Source organism: Lethenteron reissneri, chromosome 51 (genome assembly GCF_015708825.2).
Source record: "Lethenteron reissneri isolate LAM-NWPU_2019-01 chromosome 51, ASM1570882v1, whole genome shotgun sequence".
Lineage (NCBI taxonomy): Eukaryota > Metazoa > Chordata > Hyperoartia > Petromyzontiformes > Petromyzontidae > Lethenteron > Lethenteron reissneri.
In genome coordinates, this window is record NC_083829.1 from 12,054,226 (window position 1) to 12,080,725 (window position 26,500).

The 26,500-nt window shown below is 50.5% G+C and overlaps 1 protein-coding gene across 5 annotated transcripts in view; it reads left to right on the plus strand.

Annotated features, from left to right (window-relative positions):
* The first annotated feature begins 2,345 nt into the window (after positions 1-2,345).
* Positions 2,346-26,500, plus strand: part of LOC133355528 (tyrosine-protein phosphatase non-receptor type 18-like) — a 57,715-nt gene continuing 33,560 nt past the window's right edge. For 3 of the 5 annotated variants that reach the window (XM_061572859.1, XM_061572858.1, XM_061572860.1), the window contains exons 1-4: positions 2,346-2,784; positions 15,679-15,787; positions 23,954-24,030; positions 25,250-25,414. In XM_061572859.1, coding sequence (XP_061428843.1) covers positions 2,632-2,784; positions 15,679-15,787; positions 23,954-24,030; positions 25,250-25,414 — 504 coding nt within the window. In that variant the 5' untranslated portion in view covers positions 2,346-2,631. Of the gene's footprint in view, positions 2,785-15,678; positions 15,788-21,576; positions 21,857-23,953; positions 24,031-25,249; positions 25,415-26,500 lie in introns of those variants that run through there. The other 2 variants (XM_061572861.1, XM_061572862.1) reach the window with 2 other exon arrangements.

The following is a 26,500-nucleotide window of genomic DNA, read 5'->3' on the forward strand; positions in this document are numbered from 1 at the left end:
TGCTCCTCCAACACAGCGGCAACGTCCAACAAGCGCATGCGACAGGTGACACTCAAACAGGGTAACTACTGTTTCTGTGATCGGGGCCATTTTGAGAGAAGTCGCACTCGCCTGCTCCTACACCAACACGCATTATGCTCAATTTGCACTTGGTAAATGTCTCTACTTATTTTAATATATTTATTTAAATGTCCAAAGCACTGCCATTAAAATTGCATTGTCAAAAAGCCCAGTCGTCCAACAGAGAAGGAGTAATAGAGGCTTTTTTTGTTAGATCTGGCTGTCCGTCTGATGATGCTAGTTGTAATTACTGGCGAAACGTCGTACTCAGATCATAACTGTTGTGTAGTTGCTCTCCAACACACCGTTGTGCTGTACTAGTAACGCATTGGCATGTTCTGTTTACGTGACACACCTTACATTTATATTTACGCGATCTAACCCAACCCCCCCCCCCCCCCCCCCATATCATGGATGATATTGGTCGCGAAATCGGACGTGTTAAACAGAGAAAGAGCAATTTCCCAACTGCAATAGACAGGAAGGAATGCATGGCAGACATGCACAGAGCCGACCGCGCATGCTGCAGATTATTCTGTGTCCCTGTAACTTTGGATACCACGACGCAGTTGGTTTTGCATCGAATTCTATTCACTTAATTGCTGGACTTTATTTGTTTTGCTTTACGTAATTTGGTGACCAAGCTTGGCCACGAAGCCTCGGCGTCTCCGAGTCCTCGCCTCTGGTTACACAGAATCGAGTTGAACTTGGATCGAATGCGGGCGACTGGGACTCCTCGTGACGTCGTCGCACGGCGGACGTGGCCGTCAATCTGCAGCCTCCCATTGTCCCAATTAGCACCAAAGCTGCCGAGCGGAATGTGGAAACTGTCGTCGGAACGATTTGGTGACCTTCACGCGCGCCTGGCGCCCCAGGGGTCACAGACCGCAGCGTGAAGGGCAGAGCTGCGGCTCTGTGAACGACGACTTGCCTCAACTTCGTGTGTAGGGCACGCAGCCACGCCGCTGTGTATGTGTTGGAACTTCTTTCGCACCGTACGTAACCAACTGTGCTTATCGGAGGTGCTGAGATCCTTAGCACACAATCCCGAAACCCAGGAGTGTTGACATCTGAGATCCGTGCCCGTCGACGGCTCTCACACAGCGCTGATACTTTTCATTCCTCGCTAAGAACATGTTCTAAAACACAGCTTTCCTCTAATAGCCCTTATTCCTCGATGCCTCTCATTTAGCCACCCGGTTCCTTCAGTATTGCCTTCACGCACGGCGCCTTGAGACGCGATGAGAAAAGGATGCCACATAAACGAACATCGTCGTGAGCGACCGCAGTTGAAACAAAAAGTGGCCACGTTTCTTAAATCCGCCCCTCACTCCGACTCTGTCCACCCAGCAGTACACATGGGTTCAGTCGATCAGCAGGTCACTAGTGTGGTGGGGTAGAATGTGGGTATTCTCTCACTTCTCCCAAGACATCTCGTCAGTGTGAAAGAGTAGGCCAAGATGCCCTCTTCTCGAAGGGCTCTTAAGAGCAAGAAAAATCCACAAAGCTGGATCAGAACGCTTCTTGCTGTACTGCCAAGCCTGGCCGCCTCTCAGCTCAAAAGCGGATTGGCAATGTCACAGAACGCGATGATCTACGTGTGACCCCCCCCCCCCCCCCCACTTCAAAAAGCACCGGGTCGTGTTCTGTTCCCATCCACCACAACCGCCGGGTCGAGAGGTCCACAACCAACGCGGGGTGGACGGGCCCGAGCTGAGCGGGCCGCTCGCTGCGGCTCGCGCAGCCCGAGCGAGCGAGTCGGGGCTGCTGCCACGTGGAGCTTGCAATGACCGCACGCTTTCATTGCTTTGCATATGGTTTGCATAGGGCTGATTTCATGATAGCAGGTTCCTATAAATAGCCAATCGTTGTAGAGTGTTGGTATTGCCGTGCTGTGGCCGGTCACACCGCACCAGGTAGTCATTTGAGGCTGAGTCCACCTAGGGGAGGCCCAGGACCGATTCGGACAATCGTCACCGGCGTTGGTGGCCGTGAGTGGGAATCGAACCCGGCTCGCCCGGTTAGCAGCGCCCAAACCATCGCACCACGACTCCTTGCAACTCCTCCACCATCACCATCACCACCTCCACCACCTTCACCGCCACCACCTTTACCGCCACCACCACCACCTCCACCACCTTCACAGCCACCACCTTCACCGCCACCACCACCACCTCCGCCACCACCTTTACCACCACCACCTCCACCACCACCACCGCCGCCGTTGCTTCCCCTCCACATCTCAACTTTCAGCTTCCTCCTCCTCCTCGTCGCCCGCCGCTCTCCGCACCGCCCCCATCACCTCCTCCTCCTCGCGCTCAGCTCACACGAGGAAGCCGCAGTCGCGACATTTCACGAGCGAGCCAGTCACTTCGCCCGCCCGTGCCCCCCAGCTCTTGAACGACTACAACGACAACGACCACGGTAGCAGCAGCAGGCACGGCGAGTGAGTGCAGCCGTGCAGGCAACAGCAGCAGCAGTAGCAGGAGGTGGAGGAGGAGGAGGTGGAGCGAGACGCAGCGTGGGGACTGCTCGGGGCTGCGCTCCTCCCGTGGGGTCCGGGCTGCTGCGATGAGCCAGCAGCTGGAGCTGGAGCAGCAGCAGCTGGAGCTGGAGCAGCAGCAGCTGGAGCTGGAGCGGGTGCTGCACGCCCTGACGTGCCGCCTGCAGCAGGTGGGGGTGAGAGACGAGAGCGGGCAGGACGGATTCACGCGCGAGTACTCGGTGAGTGCCCCCCCACCTCCCCCATGCCCCCCCCCACCTCCCCCATGCCCCCCCCCCCCCCAGGCCCCCCCCCCACCTCCCCCCACCTCCCCCATGCCCCCCCCCCACCTCCCCCCACCTCCCCCATGCCCCCCCCCCAGGCCCCCCCCCCCACCTCCCCCCACCTCCCCCATGCCCCCCCACCTCCCCCCACCTCCCCCATGCCCCCCCCACCTCCCCCATGCCCCCCACCTCTCGCTGTGCGCGCGCCGTGGAGACGCGCGCTGCCCCACCGCGCCCCGCCCCCGCCTCCCTCTCGCCGCTGCTTTGGGGTAGTGCACAAGGGCGGTTAACAACTCACACACAAACACACACACAACTCACACAGCACACACACACAACACACACACAACTCACACAACCACAACTCACACAACACACACAACACACACACAACTCACACAACACACACAAACACACAACTCACACACACACACAACACATACAACTCACACAACACACACCACACAACTCACACAACACACACACAAACTCACAAAACCACAACTCACACACAACACACACCACAAACACACAACACAACACACACCACAAACACACACAACACAACACAAACACAACATACACAAACACACACAACACACACAGCACACACACAACACACACACACAACTCACACAACACACACAACACACACACACCACACACACAAACAACAACACAGACAAACACACAACACACACACAAACACACACCAACTCACACAAACACACACAACACACACAAACACACAAACTCACACAAACACACACAACACACACAAACACAAACAAACTCACACAAACACACCAACACACACACAAACACACAGACACACACAACTCGCACAACACACAACACACACAAACACACACAAATACACACAACACACACAACACAAACACACACACAAACACACACAAACACACACAAACACACACAACACACACACAAACACACAAACACACACAACAAACACACAAACACACACAACGCACACAACACACACAAACACACAACGCACACAACGCACACAACACACACAAACACACACAACGCACACAAACACACACAAACACACACAACGCACACAACACACACAAACACACACAACACACACAAACACACACAACGCACACAACACACACAAACACACACAACGCACACAAACACACACAAACACACACAACGCACACAACACACACAAACACACACAACGCACACAAACACACACAAACACACACAACGCACACAACACACACAACGCACACAACACACACAAACACACACAACGCACACAAACACACACAAACACACACAACGCACACAACACACACAAACACACACAACGCACACAACACACACAAAAACACAAACACACACAACGCACACAAACACACACAAACACACACAAACACACACAACGCACACAAACACACACAACACACACAAACACACACAACGCACACAAACACACTCAGACACACACAACACACACACAACACACACAAACACACAACACAACGCACACAACACACACAAACACACACAACGCACACAAACACACACAAACACACACAACGCACACAAACACACACAAACACACACACGCACACAAACACACCACACACACACAAACACACACAACGCACACAACACACCAAACACACACAACGCACACAACGCACACAACACACAACAAACACACACAACGCACAAAAACACACACAAACCACACACAACGCACACAACACACACAAACACACACAACACAACACACAAACACACACACGCACACACACACACAAAAACACACACAACGCACACAAACACACACAAAACACACACAACGCACACAACACACACAAACACACACAACGCACACAAACACACACAAACACACACAACGCACACAACACACACAACACAACACACGCAACCACACACAACACCACAAACACACAAGACGCACACAAACACACACAAACACACACAACGCACACAACACACAGCAAACACACACAACGCACACAACACACACAAAAACACAAACACACACAACGCACACAAACACCACACAACACACACAAACACACACAACGCACACAAACACACACAACACACACAAACACACACAACGCACACAAACACACACAGACACACACAACACACACAACACACACAAACACACACAACGCACACAACACACACAACACACACACACAACGCACACAAACACACACAACAACACACAACGCAACACAAACACACACAAACACACACAACAACGCACACAAACACACACAACACACACAAACACACACACACGCCACACAAACACACACAACACACACAACACACACAACACACAAACACACACAAACACACACAAACACACACAACGCACACAAACACACACAAACACAACGCACAACAACACACACAAACACACACAACGCACACAACACAACACACACACAACGCACACAACACACACAAACACACACAACTCACACAACACACACAAACACACACAACACACACCCACACACAAACACACACAACTCACACAAACACACACAAACACACAACTCACACAAACACACACAACACCACAACACACACAACGCACACAAACCACACAACACAACAACACACAAACACACACAACACACCCAAACACACACACGCACACAAACACACACAAACACACACAACTCACACAACACACACAAACACACACAACGCACACAACACACACAAACACACCAACTCACACAACACACACAAACACACAACGCACACACACACACAAACACACAACACACAACACACACACAACACACAACACACACAAACACACACACACGCACACAAACACACAAACACACACAACTCACACAAACACACACAAACACACACAACTCACACAAACACACACACACACAAACACACACAACTCACACAAACACACACACACACAACACACAACACACAAACCACAACACACACAAACACACACAACGCACACAAACACACACAAACACACACAACGCACACAACACACACAAACACACACAACGCACACAACACACACAAACACACACAACGCACACAACACACACAAACACACACAACGCACACAACACACACAAACACACACAACACACACAACACACACAAACACACAACACACACAAACACACACAACGCACACAAACACACACAACACACACAAAAACGCACACAAACACACACAAACACACACAACACACACAACACACACAGACATACACAACACACACAACACACACAAACACAACTCAACACGTTCGTCAACAACACCGCGTGGCCTTAAACGAAGAAGAAAACACATAGGCGACGTTTCGGGAATGGCCCTTCAGAACACGTGCAATGTTTATGTGCCATGAAGAGCTTTGCCCGGAATGCCGCCCCACTGTATGCATTTATTACCTGTAAGTCCACACAGTGGTTATTGCCGATCGTGTTGAGGGCGGTGGGGTTCGCTCACAGAAACAGCGCTCGCGTGACGGGCAAAGGGCGACTGACAGAGTTCACTTTGACCTGTGACCTCACTGACATTAAATCATTCTACCGCCACTAAAACCGCATTACCGCCGTAAATATTGGCTCGTGTCTGTAGGAGTATCGGGTCCCACACGCACCGGCTCGCCGATGCCGTGCCGGCCTTAATAGGTGCTCGCTAACAGCGCAGGCTGGGGTCAACTCAGACCACCAGCCCTCCCAGGTCTGGTGAGAGCTGCTACGGTGGAGGGCTTCTCGCCGTCGTGCTGCTGCTGAGCGCGGCTCTCCGATGAGTCGTTGGGTCGCGTTGACGGGTCGCGGAGTCGGGTCGTGCGTTGTTCGGGACGATGTCCGACGTTTTGCGGACTGGGGCGCTTCAATAGAATTCCATAATATGCTCCCAGCAGGTGGAGCGAGACGTCGGATATCACGACTCGAGACGAGGGCCACTCCGTGAGAAGCCGCCTCGGGCTGCGGTCCGCACGCTCCGGACGTGCGGACCGCAGCCATCGCACGCGGAAATAGACAAACTGTGAACCTGACTTGGCACACTCAGACTTGGCACACTCAGACTTGGCACACTCAGACTTGGCACACTGTGACTTGGCACACTGTGACTTGGCACACTGTGACTTGACAGATTGGCAGAGGAACACTTTTGATGATGAGAATCGTGATAAGAAAAGGTTTGGTTCTGAGCAATGGTACTTGTCGGCTTACAAATCTCTCCAACGCCTCTGAGGGGTTTGAGGGCCCCGTGTGCGCACAGAGCAACAGTTGCCGGCTGCGTCTTAGTGAGCAGCGCCACCGGAGCTGCGAGCCAGAGGCCTCTGGTTCGATTCCATCTCCTGGCGTGGCAGTTTTCAAAAATGAAGATTCTTAATTCCACTTTGCCCACCGCCTGCGTCCCGCCCAGCAGGAGTTGAATTGGGTTGCGCCACAGTCGGTCGGCAGGTCGCGTGCTGTGGGGTGAAGTGTGGGTACTCATACCTCAGATTGTCTGGCCATCGTGGAAGAGTAGGCCAAATTAACTCTCTAGCGGCGCTCTCTTTCGAGCTGCCTGGAGTGGAGGCCCTTCCACCGGCAGTGGCTTGAGCGAGCGGTTGCATGGCTGCTCCCTCAGCTTGCGTGCGGGACATCTAATGGCCACCCACGAGCGTGGATTCTTAGCCTTGCAGAGGAAGGTTCTTGCTGACCAGGCCGTGGCCAGCGGTCTTCACGTCCGAGCCGCCTCCTCCCTCTGGGAGACGAGCGGCCGTCGAGCGGCGTTCAGCAGAAATTCTGCGCGTGCCTCGGGAGAGCAAAAGTGCCGAGCGAGCTCCGGGTCGCCGCGCGTTCGGTTTGGCGGGCAGAGCGGCGTGGGTTATCGCCGCGCGCCGAGACGCGGGAAGGGGAACGCGCGGACGGGACGCTGCGCCCGCCGATCGCGCGAGCCGGTGGCCTCGGCCGGGCCCGGCACTCGCGGGGAGAAGGGCGAGCGGCGTGAAAGAGAACGACGGAGCGCGAGCCGAGGCAGGGAACGGGCCCGGAGAGGGCGCCTGGCGGGGAGACGGAGCGACGGCATTGGCTCACGTGCAGGAGCGAGATGGATCATAGCGATCAAGGCGGCATGAGAGTTGACGGCAGCTTTGGGACTACCCTCATACAGCAGTGGGTAGATCGTGGCCTGATCGCGACGACGAATCGACGACCGGGGGATGTGGCGGCGACCCGAGTTCGACTCCCAGTCACAGCCACCGTCCCCTTGCCTGCCACCGCCCGACCCCCAAAGTCACCCTGAAAAATATACGATTGTGTTCTAACAGGTAGGATCCACTGAGCTTCACAGCTCTTACTCAGAAGCGACCTGGCTATCACAAACGATAGCTCTCAACCATGTGGCTTATGGGGTGGAAAGTCATCGCAGCCAAATAATCTAAACACGTGTTGATTCTAAATGTGGAGGGAAAAACCAGAGGACCTGCAGAAAAGTCCACATGACCACAGGGAGAGAAAATAATAACTCCAAATATACAGGCGTCAAGGTCGGGATCAGACCCACGACCTCCTGTACACCTGGTGAGGTAGTTAACATCTCGCCACTGTGGAACCCCAACCACAGAGGGTTTCTGGTAAAAAATGTATTAATGCCCTTAAATAATTATTAAATTCAAGCCACTGAACCAACAGTGCTTCAATAAATATGATAAGACCTTATCGAGACTTGTGCCGTTACCGCATGTGAATGTAACCCACACACTGTACCGTAAAAGATAACGCTTTATGGGATTTAAAATCCGAAAATCTTGTCAAATCTGAGAAACGGCTCGGGAAAATATCGAGTGAGAAAATGAGCGAGGCACTAGGAATGGGTGGACACCGCAGTCGTTCGGAGGAGGTAGTGGAAGATTTTCCCCCCGATTTGTATCTCCAACAAAGGACATAAAAAAATCATTTTTAAATCAGAGCGAGGATTCGCGGGATCGACGCCACGGGGATCTTCGCAGCGCACACAGGGATTCACTGCGTGGAGGCACGAGGAACCCCAGCCAAGTAGCAAGGGAGCCACGCAGTGAGCCGGTGACAACCATCAACCAAGCTCTGTGGCCCTCTATATATGAAGGTGTTATAGGCCCATTAATGAGTGTTCACATGTGAGAAGAAACCGGAGCAGCCGGAGAAACCCCATGTGTGCGAGAGGGAGACAGACACTCGCTCATACAGGCGGAATAGGTGGAGTCCATATTTGTTCTGTACTGAATTCTGGCAGGTCCATGTTGTGACACCTCGACACCCATTGGAAGGGGGTGTCAGAACATCTGTGTGTGATCCACTAACCCTCACTACCGCCACAATGCTGGGTTACAGGCCACGTGCAGTGCTAGCCACCACTGCCCGGCACAGCAGAGGGATACGGGGGGAGCAGGGTGAGGTGAGAGGGGAGAGATCGATAAAGGATCTCGAAACAAGTGAGGGCCTTCTTTTCCATCAATGGTCCTGGTAAGTGCCTCCGTAGGGATGGGCACGTTGTGCATTTCATTTTTATCAGGAAGAATGTGCAAGAGTTGGTTTTATTCGCGCGAATATGTGGAGAGTGACTCTGAATGACATCTTACTCCTTAAGAGACCACAAATTGCTGTGCCCCGGGGCACGAGAAATAGTTCCCTTGAAGGAGAACCGACAACGCCGCAGCGCCACAGCGCCCTGTCCCGGCGACAGCGGCCGCGGTCACTAAAGTGGAAAGCGCCGTTCGTGGAATCACGAAGTGCTGTGGGCGGCGATCCCAGTTACACGTCTCCCTGCTCACCACACGAACGCCGCTCGGGTTTGACGCGGTGCTGTGCGAGGCTGCTGCGTGTTGCTGCCCAGATTGCGATATCTATCTCGTGCGGTAACTTCGGGATATCTCCCTCGGAATCTGCCTCGGCTCCGTGCAGTCGGCCCCGATTATTGTTATCACGTCCCAGTGTTTTTGTATCGCAGTTTTATTTAAAAATTGTGAAAGCAACTTGATAGCCGAAACGTAACCGTGTACATCATAACGTAAACTCACCTTCCCATATGTTAAGATATCTTTACGGTTAGATATCCGTTTACAAAACAGGGTTGTTGTTATTTTCTTTACAAAACTTATAAAAGAGGGTTCCTGTTGGTACAGTAGCCTGTGAAGTGTCATGTAGGGTTCACGACCTTAACCCCGCGCTGTGGAGGCAGCGAGGGTTGGTTGGTTGTTGAAGACCACACAAGTGATGTGTAACGCCCTTGCCACATCCTGGCTTGCCAGGAGAAGACGGTACACAGAGAGATCCCACTCGCAGCTGTTCCGTCATTACGGGATCGAGCGTTTCCCCCGTGCACGTGGTGGTTTCTCTCCGGGTGCTCCGGCTGATGCGATTGCTCTCGTCCCTTGTTCCTCCCCGTGCCTCCGAGTTGCTCTCTCTCTCTCTCTACATGGGCGAGCAAACACCGTGTACAAGTTGAAATAAAAAATAATATCATCACTGTTTAATTGTATGGATGTTGTTGTATGTTGAACTTATTTGGCACTAAACGTAGCACGGTTGACACGCTGGTTTCATCTCCAGGCTCGGCACTCGGGAGTTGTTCTTGAATCTCTCCAACGCTGTCCACCCGGCAGGCGAAACGCGCACGCCGCAGTTACTGGATGAGCAGACCACTTGCGTGGTGGGGTTAATTGTGGAGACTCCAAACTTGTTGTGCTCACGGTCTGACCTGCCCATAGATTCCTCCAGTATAAATATTCAGATGCTGACCTCTTCCAAGACGTTTGGCCAGTGTGGAAGAGTAGGCCAATATACCCTCTAGAGCTCCCTCTAGTGGGGAGGGCCTTCTGCCAACAGTGGTGTGAGCCAGGCATTGCAGGCTGCACATGGACAGGTGACTGGACTGTACTTGTTGGGTTTGCAGGGTATCTTTTGACATCGTGCTTTGCATTGTAATCGTCTACTTCGGAAAAGTTTATAAAAAGTTTCGCAGCAACAGTCTGTGAAGGGTTCCATTGTGTACCTTAGCGCAGCGCTTCTAACAGAATGTGCAACATATTGATAAACCGCGGGCAGGGGATTGTATCTGAAAACAACTCAAAGGGATTTTTCGATTTAAAGCTTTCGTGACTGCAGGGATTCATCTTCTTGGTTCTTTCGGTAAAGTCGGTCGCAGTTGCTTTCATGAAGAACACCGCGTGATGGAAACATCTCGTAATAAAGAGTACATAGTAAAGCACAGACCGCGGTAACACATGAGGTGCGTACGCAGGCTGAACAAAGACTTAGTGCGCGTGGGTAGTAGCATCTCGAAGCATCCAGCAGCATCCCACTGCTTTGCGCGACGCTACGACGAGGCAGACGTACGACCGCTTGTTCCTGCTCGCGTCACGTTGTTGCGTTCGCTCAATGGCGTTATTTCCAATTTGCATCCGCGTTGTAAAAAAGCGTTATAGGAGAACAGACTGCATTATCACCGTGAATACCCCCACAGTAATAACCAGGGTGGCCGCTGAATTCCAACCGTGCACCTCTGCGACGAGCGGCAATCGCGCTGACGCCGAGTCGCCGTGGGACGTGGTGGGGCTCATCTCTGCTGGCAATCGTGAACCAGTGGCAGTAACTTCCACATTCCTATGGCAAATCCGTCAGCGTGTAGCGTTCGTGGGGGGGCGTTCGGATTGAGCGTGGGGGTCACGAAAAGGACCAGGGACCGCAGCGCCATTGAGAGAATGAAAAGGGGGCGCTGTGCAAGGAAGGTGGGAAAAGGGGGTATCGGAGGTTTGGATGGAAGACCCAGAGAGATATAATTTGGGGGTATAGAGGAGGAGGTAGATGAGGGGAGCAGATACAAAGCGGAGGGGCTCTGGGGAAGAAAAGGTCGGTTGCCAACAACCGTGCTCATGCCCTGCCAGTGTTCGTGCCGGCGTCGCTGGAACAAGAACGTCCCCTCGCCAGCACGCTCGTAAAGCATTCGTACACAAGGAGGTTGGCCAAACATCCCAATGTAGGACCTCAGAGCTTGGGCAGATTGCCGGCAGCGACGGCTCCGGCTGCCTCCCCACTCGGCGTCCATGCAGACACCGTGCTGCGCGTCGACGCCCGTGTTTTGAAATAAATAATCATCATTATGGACAACTCAAAGGTCAACAAACCATGAGAGTAAGCTGTTTCGAGAAAAGTTTCAGTTCAACATTGGCCACATACTTAGTCTCCAATCAGTTTACACCATAATGGCTAACGAATGCCCAGCATAATTCTGCCTGGACTTTGTCCACTAGGAGCCTCTGCGATCGACTCACTGCAAGTTTCCGTGAGGTCGCAGAAGAGAAACAAAATAAAAATCGTAAAAGGAGCCGAATAATAGATGCGAGGCCATTCGCCAAATATTTCGGAGATATTTTCTTCAAATTGGGTCGGAGAAAGAAAGGCACGGACAGAGACGGGAAAGTATTTGCCGTCTCCGATGATGCCACGGTCACATAACCTCCATCGGAGATGGACGGCAGGACACGGTTGAGGAACTCGACAGAGAGGATGCGACGGAGTCTGACTCAAGAGAAATACGAGCAAAACAGAATCAGGTGGCTGAACAAGCGGGGACGACCGTGGGAAGGACGCACTCCGCAGAACACAGCAGACTGTCCTGTCTGCAGGGTAGGGGCATCGTGTTGGCTGCTAAGAAAATCCTCTGGGTCTGGGCCGGAGCGGTCGCTGTGTGAGACGACAGCTCCCAGACGAGACCGACGATGGACGAAATGGCAGCCGGAGGAGGGAACAAGGAGATGGAGCGATTCAATTGGTCCATGCACGGGAGTGATGCGGATTGCGGCTTCGTGGACTAGCCGTGAGGGATAGTGACGGCTTCGGAAAGGTTTCCCGCAGCACTGCAGAAGTCGTGGCTGTCGACAATGATGATTGTAGGTCGGGGACCGCCAGGACCTCTCTCCCTCCAGCCACCCGTCAGGCCGTGCAGCTCTTAGCGCACAGCCACTCCTCAGCACAGCCAACTGAGATCGAGGGCCGCTACAATGATGATGATGATGATCGTCGTGATGGTGCTCTAAGCCATTGGTGCAAGGTTCGTGCGAGTGTTTATTTGACGTTGATCGGCAACACGCCGGTGTTGTGTGGTCGCACGATGACGCGACTGCGGTGAAAGCTGAGAGCCCGCGACGGGTGGTTTACTGCGTGGGCGTCGGTGAGGCCTGGGCCCCGGGGGGAATCTCGATGGGGCAAAGTTTTTGTGGCAAATTCTCGCCCTGGCAAGTCGCAAAACGGTGACGGTAGACCACCCCGAACGCTCCCGCTGAACAACGGGGAACCCATCGCAAAGGCAATGCGTGGGCAGGGTGCAGTCAAATGGAACCCGTGGTAGCCACTGGGAAAGTGAGTTCTGGAAGCAATGTTAAAATATGATGAGGCCCCATGTTTAGAATGTTTTTGGGCTAAAACAACGCCGTTGCAGCACATGCACGGGTTAATGTCTCACGCAGTATTTTCTGGAACGCTGCTCGGGATGGCTCAAGAGTAGGGATTGAAGGGACTATCACGAGAGCACAAGGTATGCACCGAACCAGAATGTTTATTTACGTTGTTGTATCCCGTTTTTAAATAATCTTCAGACACAACGAGGAAGAGGAAATCGGGGTAGCTGGGGGTGGCTGGGTGCGGCTGGGGGTGGCTGGGTGCGGTTGGGGGTGGCTGGGTGCGGCTGGGGGTGGCTGGGTGCGGCTGGGGGTGGCTGGGTGCGGCTGGGGGCTGGGTGCGGCTGGGGTGGCTGGGTGCGGTTGGGGATGGCTGGGTGCGGCTGGGGGTGGCTGGGTGCGGCTGGGGGTGGCTGGGTGCGGTTGGGGGTGGCTGGGTGCGGCTGGGGGTGGCTGGGTACGGCTGGGGGTGGCTGGGTGCGGTTGGGGGTGGCTGGGTGCGGCTGGGGGTGGCTGGGTGCGGTTGGGGGTGGCTGGGTGCGGCTGGGGGTGGCTGGGTGCGGCTGGGGGTGGCTGGGTGCGGCTGGGGGTGGCTGGGTGCGGCTGGGGGTGGCTGGGTGCGGTTGGGGATGGCTGGGTGCAGCTGGGGGTGGCTGGGTGCGGCTGGGGTGGCTGGGTGCCAAAATTATTCCCGAAAAACGACGTTCCGGACTGTGCCCCCTGAAACAATGGTTATACACGCAGTATGGTGATGTCATGTGACATGCAATGCATGATGGGAGGACTAATCATATGGTCATAAATGTCTCGAAATCACCTTGCGTGTGTTGTGGTGGTGGTGGTGGTGTTGGCCTGTGACACGGCCCAGCTTTAGCGTAATTGCTGCTTGTTGCAGAGGTTCGTGGTTTGAAACCAGCAGGCCACCCTGGTTATTTCTGCAGGTATATTACTACACGCCATCTGCCTCATCTTGAACTTTAAAGATCTCGTGACGTTATTCGCAAGAGTAGGCCATTGTGTGCCGGCGTCACGGTCCAAAATTTTAAACGTTACACTACAAGTTTCTCAATTGGGATTCCACACACAGCAGAAGCAGCAATCAATCTCTCCGCCTAAGGACATCTATATCGCTGTCATTCATTCCTCAATCCTTGCACGCTCCTGCCATCTCAGTAATTATGTTCGTCATCGTTTTCTAAACTGCGTCAAGCACCTTGAGTGAAGGCGCTCTATACATCAAACATTGCATCCGAGTAGAGTAGGCGGTATCACTCCCAGCATACTCTGCTTCTCATAATTCCCTTGCTTCTTACGACGCCCTCCTTCCCCAGCATATCTACCTCCCAGCATGACGTGTGTCTGCCCCCGCCTGCGCGAGCACCCAGCAGCGTGCGTGACCACCCTCGTCGGCACGCCATCGCACTCCCCTCTGTGCAGCGATCTTGGCAGCGGCGTAGCTGCCCACTCCGCAGGCGGTGCAACTGCTACGACGAGGGAGATGGGGGGCGGTGGCCCGCTTGACCCCCTGCACCAGGGACGACGCAACACCGTCGAGTGGGCCTAGGCATAGTAGTAGAACTGCACTGTAATAAAGTTCAACGCAGCATCACCGGCACTGGATCTCAGCGCAAATCAATCCCTACCACCACCCAGACATGGATGCCAATTACCAAACTGTCCCGGTAAACCCCGGCTATGGGGGCAGCGCCAGGCCTCGTCGATGTGCAATGCAAACCTGCATAGAATGAAGCGATGAGCTTCGCAGGTTTTCCCCATTTGCACAGCGTGGGTGAGCGCCGGAGCAGAATGCACGATGCCCATTCTGTTCAACGTTTAACAGCCTGTGTAATTTTATATCATTACTAGGTTGTTTACTCAGGAGGCCTCATTGAGTTCACGGCTCTTTCTCAGGAGGGTCCTGCCAGGTGCTGTGTTGTTCTTGAGCTGGATGAGGCCGAGCTTCTGCACAGCGCTCCGTGTGTTGTTAAATCTGATTGCATCCGGCCTGCATTGGTCACTGTGATGTGACGGGTTTTTCTTGTAATTTAGAAATTTGCATGACCGTTGCCTTTAGGCAGTGCTAAAAGGGTCCCCGTAGTTTAAAGGTACGAGCCCTTCCCACACAGAGGCATGTCACAGCGGTGAACATTGATTACTGTGCCACACTGATGAGTCGTAATGAGAACGAAACCGCTCACAGAGTTGTCTTTGTTTCGCTGCTGCCAGTTGGAACGGCCACATTTTTCTCAGCCCTTTGAGTCCACTGTCTAAAACCACAAAATGGCCACACGTTCAGTTCCTTTGCGCTGATGGTCTGGTTAAGGCCGAGGACTTGTTGTGCACACGGTGTTGCACACGCTCCCCTGCGTGTCATTGAAGCTGTTTTGTTTTCCTGCAGAAACTCAAGCGCAAGTCTGTGAAGCATCGCAATGACCGCTCCTTCCCGACGGCGGCCGGCGAACTCCCGGAGAACAGCAAGAAGAACCGATACAAGGACATCCTCCCATGTGAGTGGCGAGAACACCATGCCGCGCCACCGACTTCCGCTGCCACTGAAACCACACAGCACATTTCCTGTTCCCGTTGTAATCTATTTTAATGTGTTATTATTCTTCATAGATATTTGGGTCGGGCCACTCTACGTGATCATCTGACCAAATTTGTATCGTCAAGACCCTCCACCACCCGACACGGCCAACAAGATTAAAGGGCGCTCAAGGCTTTAACGACGAGCTAATTGTCATAAAAAAAATTTACTGGGTAAAAAAATGTGTGAACAATTCTCACAAACAAATGTTGTGGCAGTTAGACACGACGATTCTGTTTGAGACTACTAACTCCAAACCTCGTAGGGGCAAGTTCCAGGAATTCAGACTAAAAATCCCTTAGATTTGGCTGCTATGACAACGTGCTGCACTCATTCGGCATGTTAGATCGTTAAACATAATTAAGAGCCACAGCGCTAGGCTTCACGAGTTGCATCAACTGCATTGGCGTCTTTTTAGGGTTGCCACGCGTCCAGGTTGAACCGCGTACGGTCCGGGAATTGACGTCTGTGTTCGGTCGGCAGGAATTGATTTGTACCAAAGTCTGGTACCAGTAAACTGCACAGTTGCGATAATAGACTGAGTGTTGCCTGATAAGATAGATGTATTTTATTTATTTCAGCAGTAAGGGCCCAATACGCTGTTGGGCTCTATATTATGGGTGTTGGTTCGAATGTTGACCATTACAGATCTTCGGTACAAACATGGGTGCATAGGTCACGATACAAACGGCGAGTATCAGAACACGCTTCACAAGTTACAGGAATAGGGAACTGGTCGAAAACATAACAAAAATAGACAAAGCATGACTAGATTTGTTTCATGAACATAAATAAAGTGGAAAAATGTAATTCAACAAAGCAAACACAAAATCACCAGTAATTAAGTACGCTCCAAACAAACTCGCACTTTTCTACCGATATTTATTACAGCTATGAGGAAGTTGAGTTTCTGGAGTTGTTCGCAGGATTCCCACGGTCAGCAATTATTGAATTGCGAAGTCGAACGCGAGAAATGTGCCCGGGTTTGGTCGACAACAGCTTCTTCACTCGTCACGCTGCCATTGTGAGCCGTGTCCCTCCACCACCGTATCTGTCGCTGAACTCGGTTATCCTCGTGTTTATTTTCAGATCGACGTGGCAGCCTCATTTGTTAAGATCAATCATCTTCTGGAGTTAATTTTCCAGTAATTTGTTACCGCATTTTCTGTAGAAATAGAATCTGTGTATTTTACAGGTTGTAAGAGGAACTTTTTCTTCCCCTGCACTTTAAAGCAAGCGTAATAATCTTCCAGGAGACGGCTTCGGAATCAGTCCTTTTTATTTCCACTCCACCATACACTTTCCTCACTCACTCTCCGTTGCTGGCAGACAACGGAGAGAGGACAGACTACGCACGAAGTCCCCTTCGCGCACGTGGCAACCCGAGGCCCCGTCCGCGCGTGACCTTGCTCTTGTTAGATTCAGTCTGCTCGCGATCGTTCCCTCTCGCTCGCTCTTAAGACCTTCGTCACGTGGTTCCCCCAGCCAATCGTGTATGGACAGCTTCGACCCTTCTCGATGGTTCCCTGTCAATCCCGGGACCACGCCCCTCATCCGGCTCCCCATTAGCTGGGGCCCCGAATGGCTAGGCCAATCACTTCTGATGACCTGTCGTGATGACGCATGGGCCATGGTCCCAATCTCAACCCTTATTGGCTACGAGCAGGACCGGCAAGCCAATCCCCACGTGAACCCTCTATGGCTGTTATTACACAAGCATTGGAGTGAGCTGCGTCGTATGCCCACGTACTGTATTCTATTTTACTAGGTGAGGCCCACTGAGCTACATAGCTCTTTTCAGAAGCGACATGGCCACAAATGATAGCTCATCAAAGTGGCTTATCATGTGGAAATGTACAGCAGCCATATATTCTGAAAGCATGTTGAGTAAATTTGGAGGGAAAAACCAGACGACCCGGAGAAAAATCCACGCGACCACGGGGGGAGAGACATGCAAACTCCAATATACAGGCATCAGAGTCGGGATCGAACCCACGTCCTCCGGCATACCAGACGAGGTAGTAAACATCTCGCCACGGCGGCCCCTTCATGTGGGTGAGGGCCCAGGATGCAAGATTTTAACCCCGGAGTAAACAAACGACGAATGGATACGACGTGTTTGGGGTCCAGTTGTTCAGAATCGCCTTCAAGAAGACGGTGACTCCGTAGCGGAACCACTCTGATCTCCTGATCGTATGACGCACTTCTTACCCAGCGTCCACTCTGCATGTGTCGTAACTTTATATTTGACTGCCGTGTTTCGCGCTGTCCCACGACGTTGTATTTCCTGGATTCATATTTTCAAAATGACCCACAAAATGAGCCCCAACTCTCACGCGTTTATTCGTGACGTTGCCCGTTCGTGTTTACACTTTAATTTCTCAGATCAAATTTTTAATGAAAAATGTTTCAAGTGTTGCTGCTGCACATCGCCCTGGTGGCTCAGAGCGCCTCGCCCCCTTCCTGCCGCTCTGCTTTGTGTTCGTTACTTCGTGCAATCTCAGAGCGGCAGCTGTTCTGTCCCTATAAACGGCGTTAATAATTTCTAGGTGTTGCATGCAGAACATGTGTACCGAGGGTGATTGCTTACGATGGACTGGGATCAGAATGATGATTTTGAAAAAAAACTATTTCTTTATAAGAAGCAACATAGCGATGTGCCTCCAAGAGAAAATTGTATGAGAGAGGCCATCTAACAAGGCATTTGGCCTACTCTTAAACACTGGCCAGACAGACGTCTTGGGATATATTGGGAGCACCTCACACTTTCCCCCACCACACGCAACCTGCTGCCAGAACTTCGGCCCTCCTGTTCACGCTGCGGGGTGGAGATTTAAGACATTTGCCCCCATTCTTTCAACCGTCTCGCCGGGAGATCGGACCGAACCGGTGACCTCTCTGGATAGCTGGTCCAGTGCACTCTCGTAACACCCTCTGCAATGTACAGAGTCGGTAACATATACAGTATATGGGCAGTGGCGTAGTAACGACATTGTGTAACAATTTGTTTTTTGTCCCTGGCTAGTAAGTGTTATTTCCTAATTGCTTATGCCTCAAAAGTACAGAAAATGGCTATTATACCCCACAAACTTTGCTTTTGTGACCAGGACAGTGATATTTAGAAATTTACCTATTTTCCAGAACATTCCAGATAGATTCAGTGCTGAGTAAACTTGGAGTAACTTCTAGAACATTCTAGAACTTTCCAGTAATATAAATAATAGTATAAATACAGGGGCCTTAAGCCCACCAGTTCAGTTTAGTTCCAACTGCCTAAGTGGATACATATCTGAATTTTTCTGAGATGGTATCAAGAGGCTGCAAGCATCCGGCAGACGCATTTTGCTATGTCTGCGGCCAATTTATCAAGATAATAGTGAAAAAGTACTCTGTGGAAGCATCTGCTAAAATGTGTGAGGCATACAAGGCATATTTCGGCATGCCTGTCGGGGATTAAGACAAACCCTGGGCACCTCATTTCACCTGCGAGCAATGCAAAACAAATTTGTTGAAATTTTAAATATTGTAAAAGTTTTTAATTTTTAAATGTTTTACAATTTTCAATGTTATTGAAAAAATATATCATATATAAAAAATGTTGCACATTAGTCATGGGTGAAATAAATGTATTTTTGTAGGATGGTACAGAGGGGAAAAGAGAGCCATGAAGTTCGCTATCCCAAGTATTTGGTGGGAACCCACTGACCACTCAAACAACTGCTACTTCTGCATGGTGGACCCATCCAAACGTCGGACTGGCAAGAATGCACCTGCTATCACATAACTTGACCTTCCTTCATCCATCGCCCCGGTGCCACACTGCCATGAGCTCCCGTACCCACTCCTCCGGTGCAAGAGCAGCCGTCTTTAGAAGAGCAGCAAGTCAGAGAGCGAGGAAGACGTTGTAGATCCAGATGACAATTTCAGAGGTGGAGCTGAGGAGAGAACAAACAAAAATACCTCAACGACTTGATCAGAGATATTGGTCTCACCAAGTCCAATGCCGAGCTTTTGGCGTCTAGGGTCAAGCAGTAAAACTTGTTGGATGAAAGTGTGCAAGTCGCAGATCAGAGGAAGCGTCACCAACCTTTTTGCAGCTTCTTCACCCGTCAAGATGGGCTCTGCTTCTGCCACAATGCGACCAGTCTGTTCGAGGCAATCGGAATCGTCTGTAACCAGAATGAGTTGCGCCTCTTCATTGACAGCTCATCCAGGAGCCTCAAAAGCCGTACTGCTCCATAATGGTAACAAGTACCCGTCTCTTCCCCTGGCTCACTCGGTGCACCTCAAAGAGGATTACAACAGCATCAAGACCTTGCTGGACGCCTTGAAATATGATTAGTACGGCTGGGAGGTCATCGGAGACTTCAGAATGGTGGCATTCCTGACGGGTCTCCAAGGCGGTTTTACCAAGTTTCCCTGCTAGTTTTGCCACTGGGACAGCAGGGACACCAAGGTGCACTACCACAGGCGGGACTGGCCACAGCGGACCAAGTTCTTTGTGGGGAGGAACAACGTCAAGTGGGAGCCACTGGTGGACCCCCAGAAGGTGCTGATGCCACCACTGCACATCAAATTGGGCCTTATGAAACAATTTGTCAGAGCTGTAGATAAGGAGTCGGCAGCCTTCAAGTACCTTCAAGACTTCTTCCCTAAGCTGTCTGAGGCAAAGGTCAAAGCCAGTGTTTTCGTCGGACCACAGATAAAGAAGATATACTGGACTTTGAAGACTGCTACCAAGGACAGTATAACGAGAACATGATGGGAGACTACATTTGTGGGCTGATTCGTAAAAGTGATTTACAGTATAAATCTCGAAAAACTACTCACTTCTAAATATTTTGTCGTCATCTTTGTATTACTTTAGTATGAATACGTGTTAATTTTGATTCATATGTTGTTGTTTTCTGACTTTATGTGAACGAAAACACACAAATTCGCCCGTTTTCTCATTTATAATAGGTACATTTCAAAATATCACTGTCCTGGTCACAAAAGCAAAGTTTATGGGGAATAACAGCCATTGTCTATACTTTTTTGGCATAAGCAATTACAAAATAACACTTCCTACCCAGGGACAAATATTGCGTTACATCGTGTTATCAGCTCAGGGGGTGTGGCAATCGGTCAGGTGGGGCCCCAAGATTGTATTTGTGTCGCACGGTGACACCACACGTCGCAAATGGATTCGGACTTCACTCTGGCATCCGCTGGTTTGGAGCGCTCCAATATTCATGTTTTGGTTCACCCAACAGCACCGGAGTGGCTTTCAGTGAACGAGCGCTCAGCCCGTGAGAACGAAGTGTTCACACCTTGTACCTTCCCGGTATTCTCCCCAGCCGGGAAGTGAGGCTCTGCTTGTCTACCTGGTGACACTGGGATGACAACGTAGAAACAAACGTACGTTGCACAATTTGCGGCCAAACGTTACTGCACTAATTAAATTAAAATTAAATGTGGAACGTAAATGAAAGCATTTTTTTTTAAAAAACGTTTTAAACTGTTTTAATTTTTATTTTATTTTGTACTGTTGTTGAAACCACATCTCATGGTGGTTGTCAAGGGGGCCCCAACTCGTAGCTTTGCCCACCGGGGGGGGGTCTAAGGCCCCCCCTGCCTGCCCCTCGCTTCGCTCTGGTACTGTATATGGGCAATGTTGTATCAGTAAAACTCTTTAAAGGGAAGCGGCAGTGTAATTCTGAGAGAGCCGTGCTACTAACGCAGCGAGTTCGATTCCCGTTCATAACCAATAACAGTGACGAATATCTGAAGCGGTCCTGCCCCCCCCCCCCAGGTCGACTCAGCCTTAAATGAGTGGTGAGGTATGTAAACATCAGCGGTGGGGAGAGAAAGGCGACCGGGCATGGTACTGGCCACCCACCCCCTGGTGTGCCATGCCAGCCTTCGTAGGTGCTATTCGTGAACAGCACTTGCCCTGACAGTCTGCTAAAGGCTACACAGGGCACCTTTGTGTCGGTCCCTGCAGTGTGTGAGTTGCGCAATCCGGTCGTCATATTTGACGCGCAGTGTGATGATATCAGCAGCTTGAAAAAGAGTTCCTTGTGTGTCACTTCTGCTCCCGCGTTTTGTTCCTCTTGTAGTTTGTCATTCGTTTGCTAGATTTCATCATCATCTCCTCGTCGACGATGAGAATCTTAAATCGTGTCCCATTCCTGATGACGTCAGGAATGCTCGCCGATCGGCATTGGCTTCCAGTTGCTGAATGAATATGTAATAAGGTCGCACTCATGCCACACAAAGTGCTTGCCATAAGAATGACAACACCTTGCTGATCTCGTCAAGGAGCATGACCCATCACGTGAACTCCGGCCATGGAACAAAGACGGTAACTCGCGTAGTTTCAGATGCGTTTCTGCATCTTCTGATATTAGGAAGCCATCGGAGCTATGCTCTGTTATATCGAGATTGAAAACTAATTTGTTTGGAACTGGTTTTTGTGTTTAGTTTGCTGTCCTTCCCCCCGCACATGTGATTAGCACGGTTGGCTACGTATGGTGCAAAAGAAGTTAAACATACGTTTCATACACAACTCCAGCAGCATTAGTTCAATGCGCGCAACCTCCTTACCGGGTCAGACACAATTCAACATTCCATCAGCAGACGCATGCTTGCTGGAAACTGCTACGGTCAACATGCCTACAAGAGTTTGGTGATTTTGGATTGTCAGTTCTCCCAACGTGAGTCACGAGTCTTCTGAACATTACAACTTTCATAATAATTCATAATCAACGTTTATGGGTTAGATCGCGTTATTTAGAAATGTGTCGTAACCCTCCACCACCCGACACGGCCAATCAGCAAAAAAGTGTCACTTTGACAAAGACAAATAGTTCACTGCTTTAGCCCACCGGTGTGTTGAAGCGTGAAACCACAACATTTACAATTTTTGAGTACGACGTTTCGCTGGTAATTGCATCCAGCATCATCGGGCAATTCGCCAGAATGGTGAGGCTCTGCTCTTGCTCCCGGTCTTAAATAGAGCAGCAGCAGCAGGGTGACGTAATCATTTAATTTATTCAGGTGCAATGATTTGAGGCAGAGGGGGGGTATTGTAATTATATAAAAAAAAATGATAATCAGTCAATTATATTATTGGTTCTTTCGGTAAAGTCACGTAGAAGGGAAATAATAAAATAATACGAATATAAAACAAAGAATATGAATCCCTGCAGTCACGAAAGCTTTAAATCAAAACCAGTCAATTGTTACGATTAGTAATGATTCTAGATTTGAAGCTTTCGTGACTGCAAGGATTCACACTCTTATGTTTTTTTCTGGAAAGTCACTTAGGTAAAAAATAAATAATTTATTATCATTAATTTATTTTTATTATTTCTATTGTTTTTTTTACCTACGTGACTTTACCGAAAAAACCTAAGAGTGTGATTAGTAATGAGTTGTAGATTAGTAATTGGTTGTAATGTGTTTAATTGTAATGATATGCTACGTTAGTAATCAGTTAATTAGTATTTGTTTCCCCTATAAGGAATTGTAATATGTATTATTTAATAATACGCTTCCAAGCCGTCATAAGGTTAGGAGAGATTTTACAGGTGGTGATGCCTTCACGTAAAGTCAGTTGTCAAAGTCGGTCGCAAAATAGTCGTAACTTGACAAGGACACCGGCATTGCCTCTACAATGTTTGAATTGAATGTTTGAATGTTTTAATGGCCATTCTGGCTCTTACTGAAATTGCTGCCCTGCCAGGTCCCACGCCATTCAAATCTCTAAACGATGGGAACCCCCAATCTGCCGCCGCCCGTTGGGACGGCCGCGTATTCTCAACTCTCCGAGTCGATGGCGTCGACGACAAAATGGGCCATGCGTTCAGTTCTTTCGAACTGGTGGTCTGGTTAGGGCTGAGTGAGGGCTTCTGGACATGCAATGCGTGCACCGCCTTTTGCGTGTCATTAAATTATCTTAGAATTTACTAACAATTTTTCTTCATCAGGCCCCTGGCCAATAACAAGGCCTGTATCAAGGCCCGAATCAAGAAAACGAGATCTACGTCACTGAGCGCATGACCTCTGCGTGTGTCTTTGTGTTTCCGCCATGTCTCTGCAGTCGATTACTCACGAGTTGTCCTCAGCTTACAAACCGACGAGGCCACGTCTGACTACATCAACGCGAACTTTGTTCAGGTGAGCCCGATCACGGGACTCGGTGGTGGCCCCCGTGTCCACCGTCTCACCGCCATGGCCCTGCACTCGGGGAGGGCCTCACCACACTAGCTCAGGGGTCGGCAACCAAAACAACAACAAGAAGAGACATTTTATTTGAATTTGTAAAAAAAAATCCCTGAATATTTCAAGAGCCGCAATGCAATGTGAATACCAGATGGTCGAGGCAGTCCTTAAAGAGCCGCATTCAGCTCCAGAGCCGTAGGTTGCCGACCTCTGCCCTAGTTTCTCTGCTTTGGGATCATTTAGATTTTACCAAAACGCGCTCAGGCGCACAGCGCGTGTTCCAGAGCCTTGTCCAGACCGCCAACTCAGAAGCCACGTTTTTGTTGTTGGATCACCAACTCAGTGCTGCCTAAATGCAACAGTAACTGAAATCAATAAATCTTTGTGATGGGTTTTCTCACCGTTTACACATGCTAATTGTTGCTTTTGTTTCTCAAGTTGTAAACGTGGAGTTATGGATAAACGTCTTCCAGCGCTTTGCTTGTAGATCGATGGTGAAAACAAACATCGTTCACAAGACGTTAATACGACTATCGGGGACAGGATGGGGAGGCGTTCATCTAGCAGTGAATAAGACATGGCCCACTATGTTTGAAATTCGACGATCCGTCAAGGCCTCTCTCGCGAGCAATCATAACCACAAATAAACTCCGTTCAACAGGTTTCCGCGCTATCCAGGTCAGCTGTCACCCTCAGTGAATTAACGTGCGTTTTAGAAAGGGGCATTTGCTTTGCTGACATTCAGTGCATTACTCATCCTCGTGCTGCTTCATCATAACAGGCCGAACGGTCAACATCGGTGAATGAGTCAGTGGGTCTTGTGATTTCATAAAGAGACCTCTCAAAATTCAATGCTATTGTAGGGTCATTGCACAAATATATCTGACTGGTACTGGGTACATCAGGATGCCAGTTAGCGTAGGTTTACAAATCCTGGTTGGGGGTTGACTCAGCCGATCTTCACTCCAGGGTTGATGGAATGAGTCCCATAACATAGGGGGGGAAAGTAAACAATGGTTGGCCGAGGGATAGACTAACCCCACGCCATAGGAATGTGGAATTTCCACCACTGCCTGAAGGGTTGTAAACAGGAGATAAGTGCCGCCTCGATGCTCAAGTTGTGATTCGTGCGCGTGATCCCGCCTCCGCGCGTCGCCCGCATGTGGCCCCGCAGGGTCTGAACGGGCCCCGTACTTACATCGCCACTCAAGGGCCTCTCGCTCACACGGTCATCGACTTCTGGAGGATGATCTGGGAGTACGAAATCCAGGTAGAGACACAGCTGCACGGTGATGCTGGGGACTACAATGCCACGGTGATCTGGGAATGTGACATCCAGGTAGAGACATGGCTGCATCATGATACTGGGGAGTTCAATGTCATGGTGGTGATGCGTCTGCCCAGGCCTGGAGAGTCATGAATTTCCCTAAATAAATAAATAAAAGTGTATGTACGTCATCCCTCCCATATCTGCCTCTTTCCAGAAAATTTCCGACTATTTTTTACACATCCCCATTAGCTTCATGGCCTTCTGGGAGCGCATATATAAATATATAATTTCAGCAGCGTTGGTTTCAGACAAGTAAACTCTGGACCAGTTTTGAGATTTAGTGTCTCATCAGCAGTCAGTCTTGCTTGAACCAATGCTGGAGAACAGCCTGATGTTTTAGGCAAGGACCCTCTCTGTTCGATGTGGGTCTTAGTTCGACGTAAAACTAGATAATGCACAATGCAATTATAGATTTTGGAATGAGACCACGAAAGACTAGTAGTGGTAATGTTGTGTTGTCAGTGCGTCATCTAATTACGTTACTAATAATGTCCTGGGTGAATACTTTCGTTTTGATTACATACAGAAATTATTCTGTAAACTGGTTTAAAAAACAATGGAAAGGGGAAGCATCATCTTATCATCATCTTATCAGCAGCATTGATCGCTGTAACTACAGCAGCGTCCACGGCCGTGCCGAGCCATCCCAGCGCAGCTCTGGACGTGCCGGGTTGTTTTTCCACTGCATAATGCGAGTCGCGCCGCTGACATCCCACGCAGCGAACGAGCGATGCGGCGACGCCATGCCCCCACGGCGTACCGACTGGCGCCACGCGCAGTGAACGCACCCTTAACCCCGCCTCTGGCCCTGCTTGGCTCAAAGCCAGAGTCAGACTTCTCGCAAGGCCATCGTGGCACGGTTTGGTTCTGGCCCGGCATGGTAAATAGCCAGTGGAAAAACCACCCGTACCGTAAGAGCCCCGTGCTGGCTGAGCTCAGGTGTGCCAGTAGCAAAAGGGTTTTAGTGGCCGGAACCAAGTCTCACTGCCCCTGCTTCTAGAGTACTGATGTTTATGCACCGCAGCACTAATTATAATTACAGTAATTTAAGGCTGAGTGGAGTCAGGGGAGGCCCAGATCAGGTTCAGACACAAG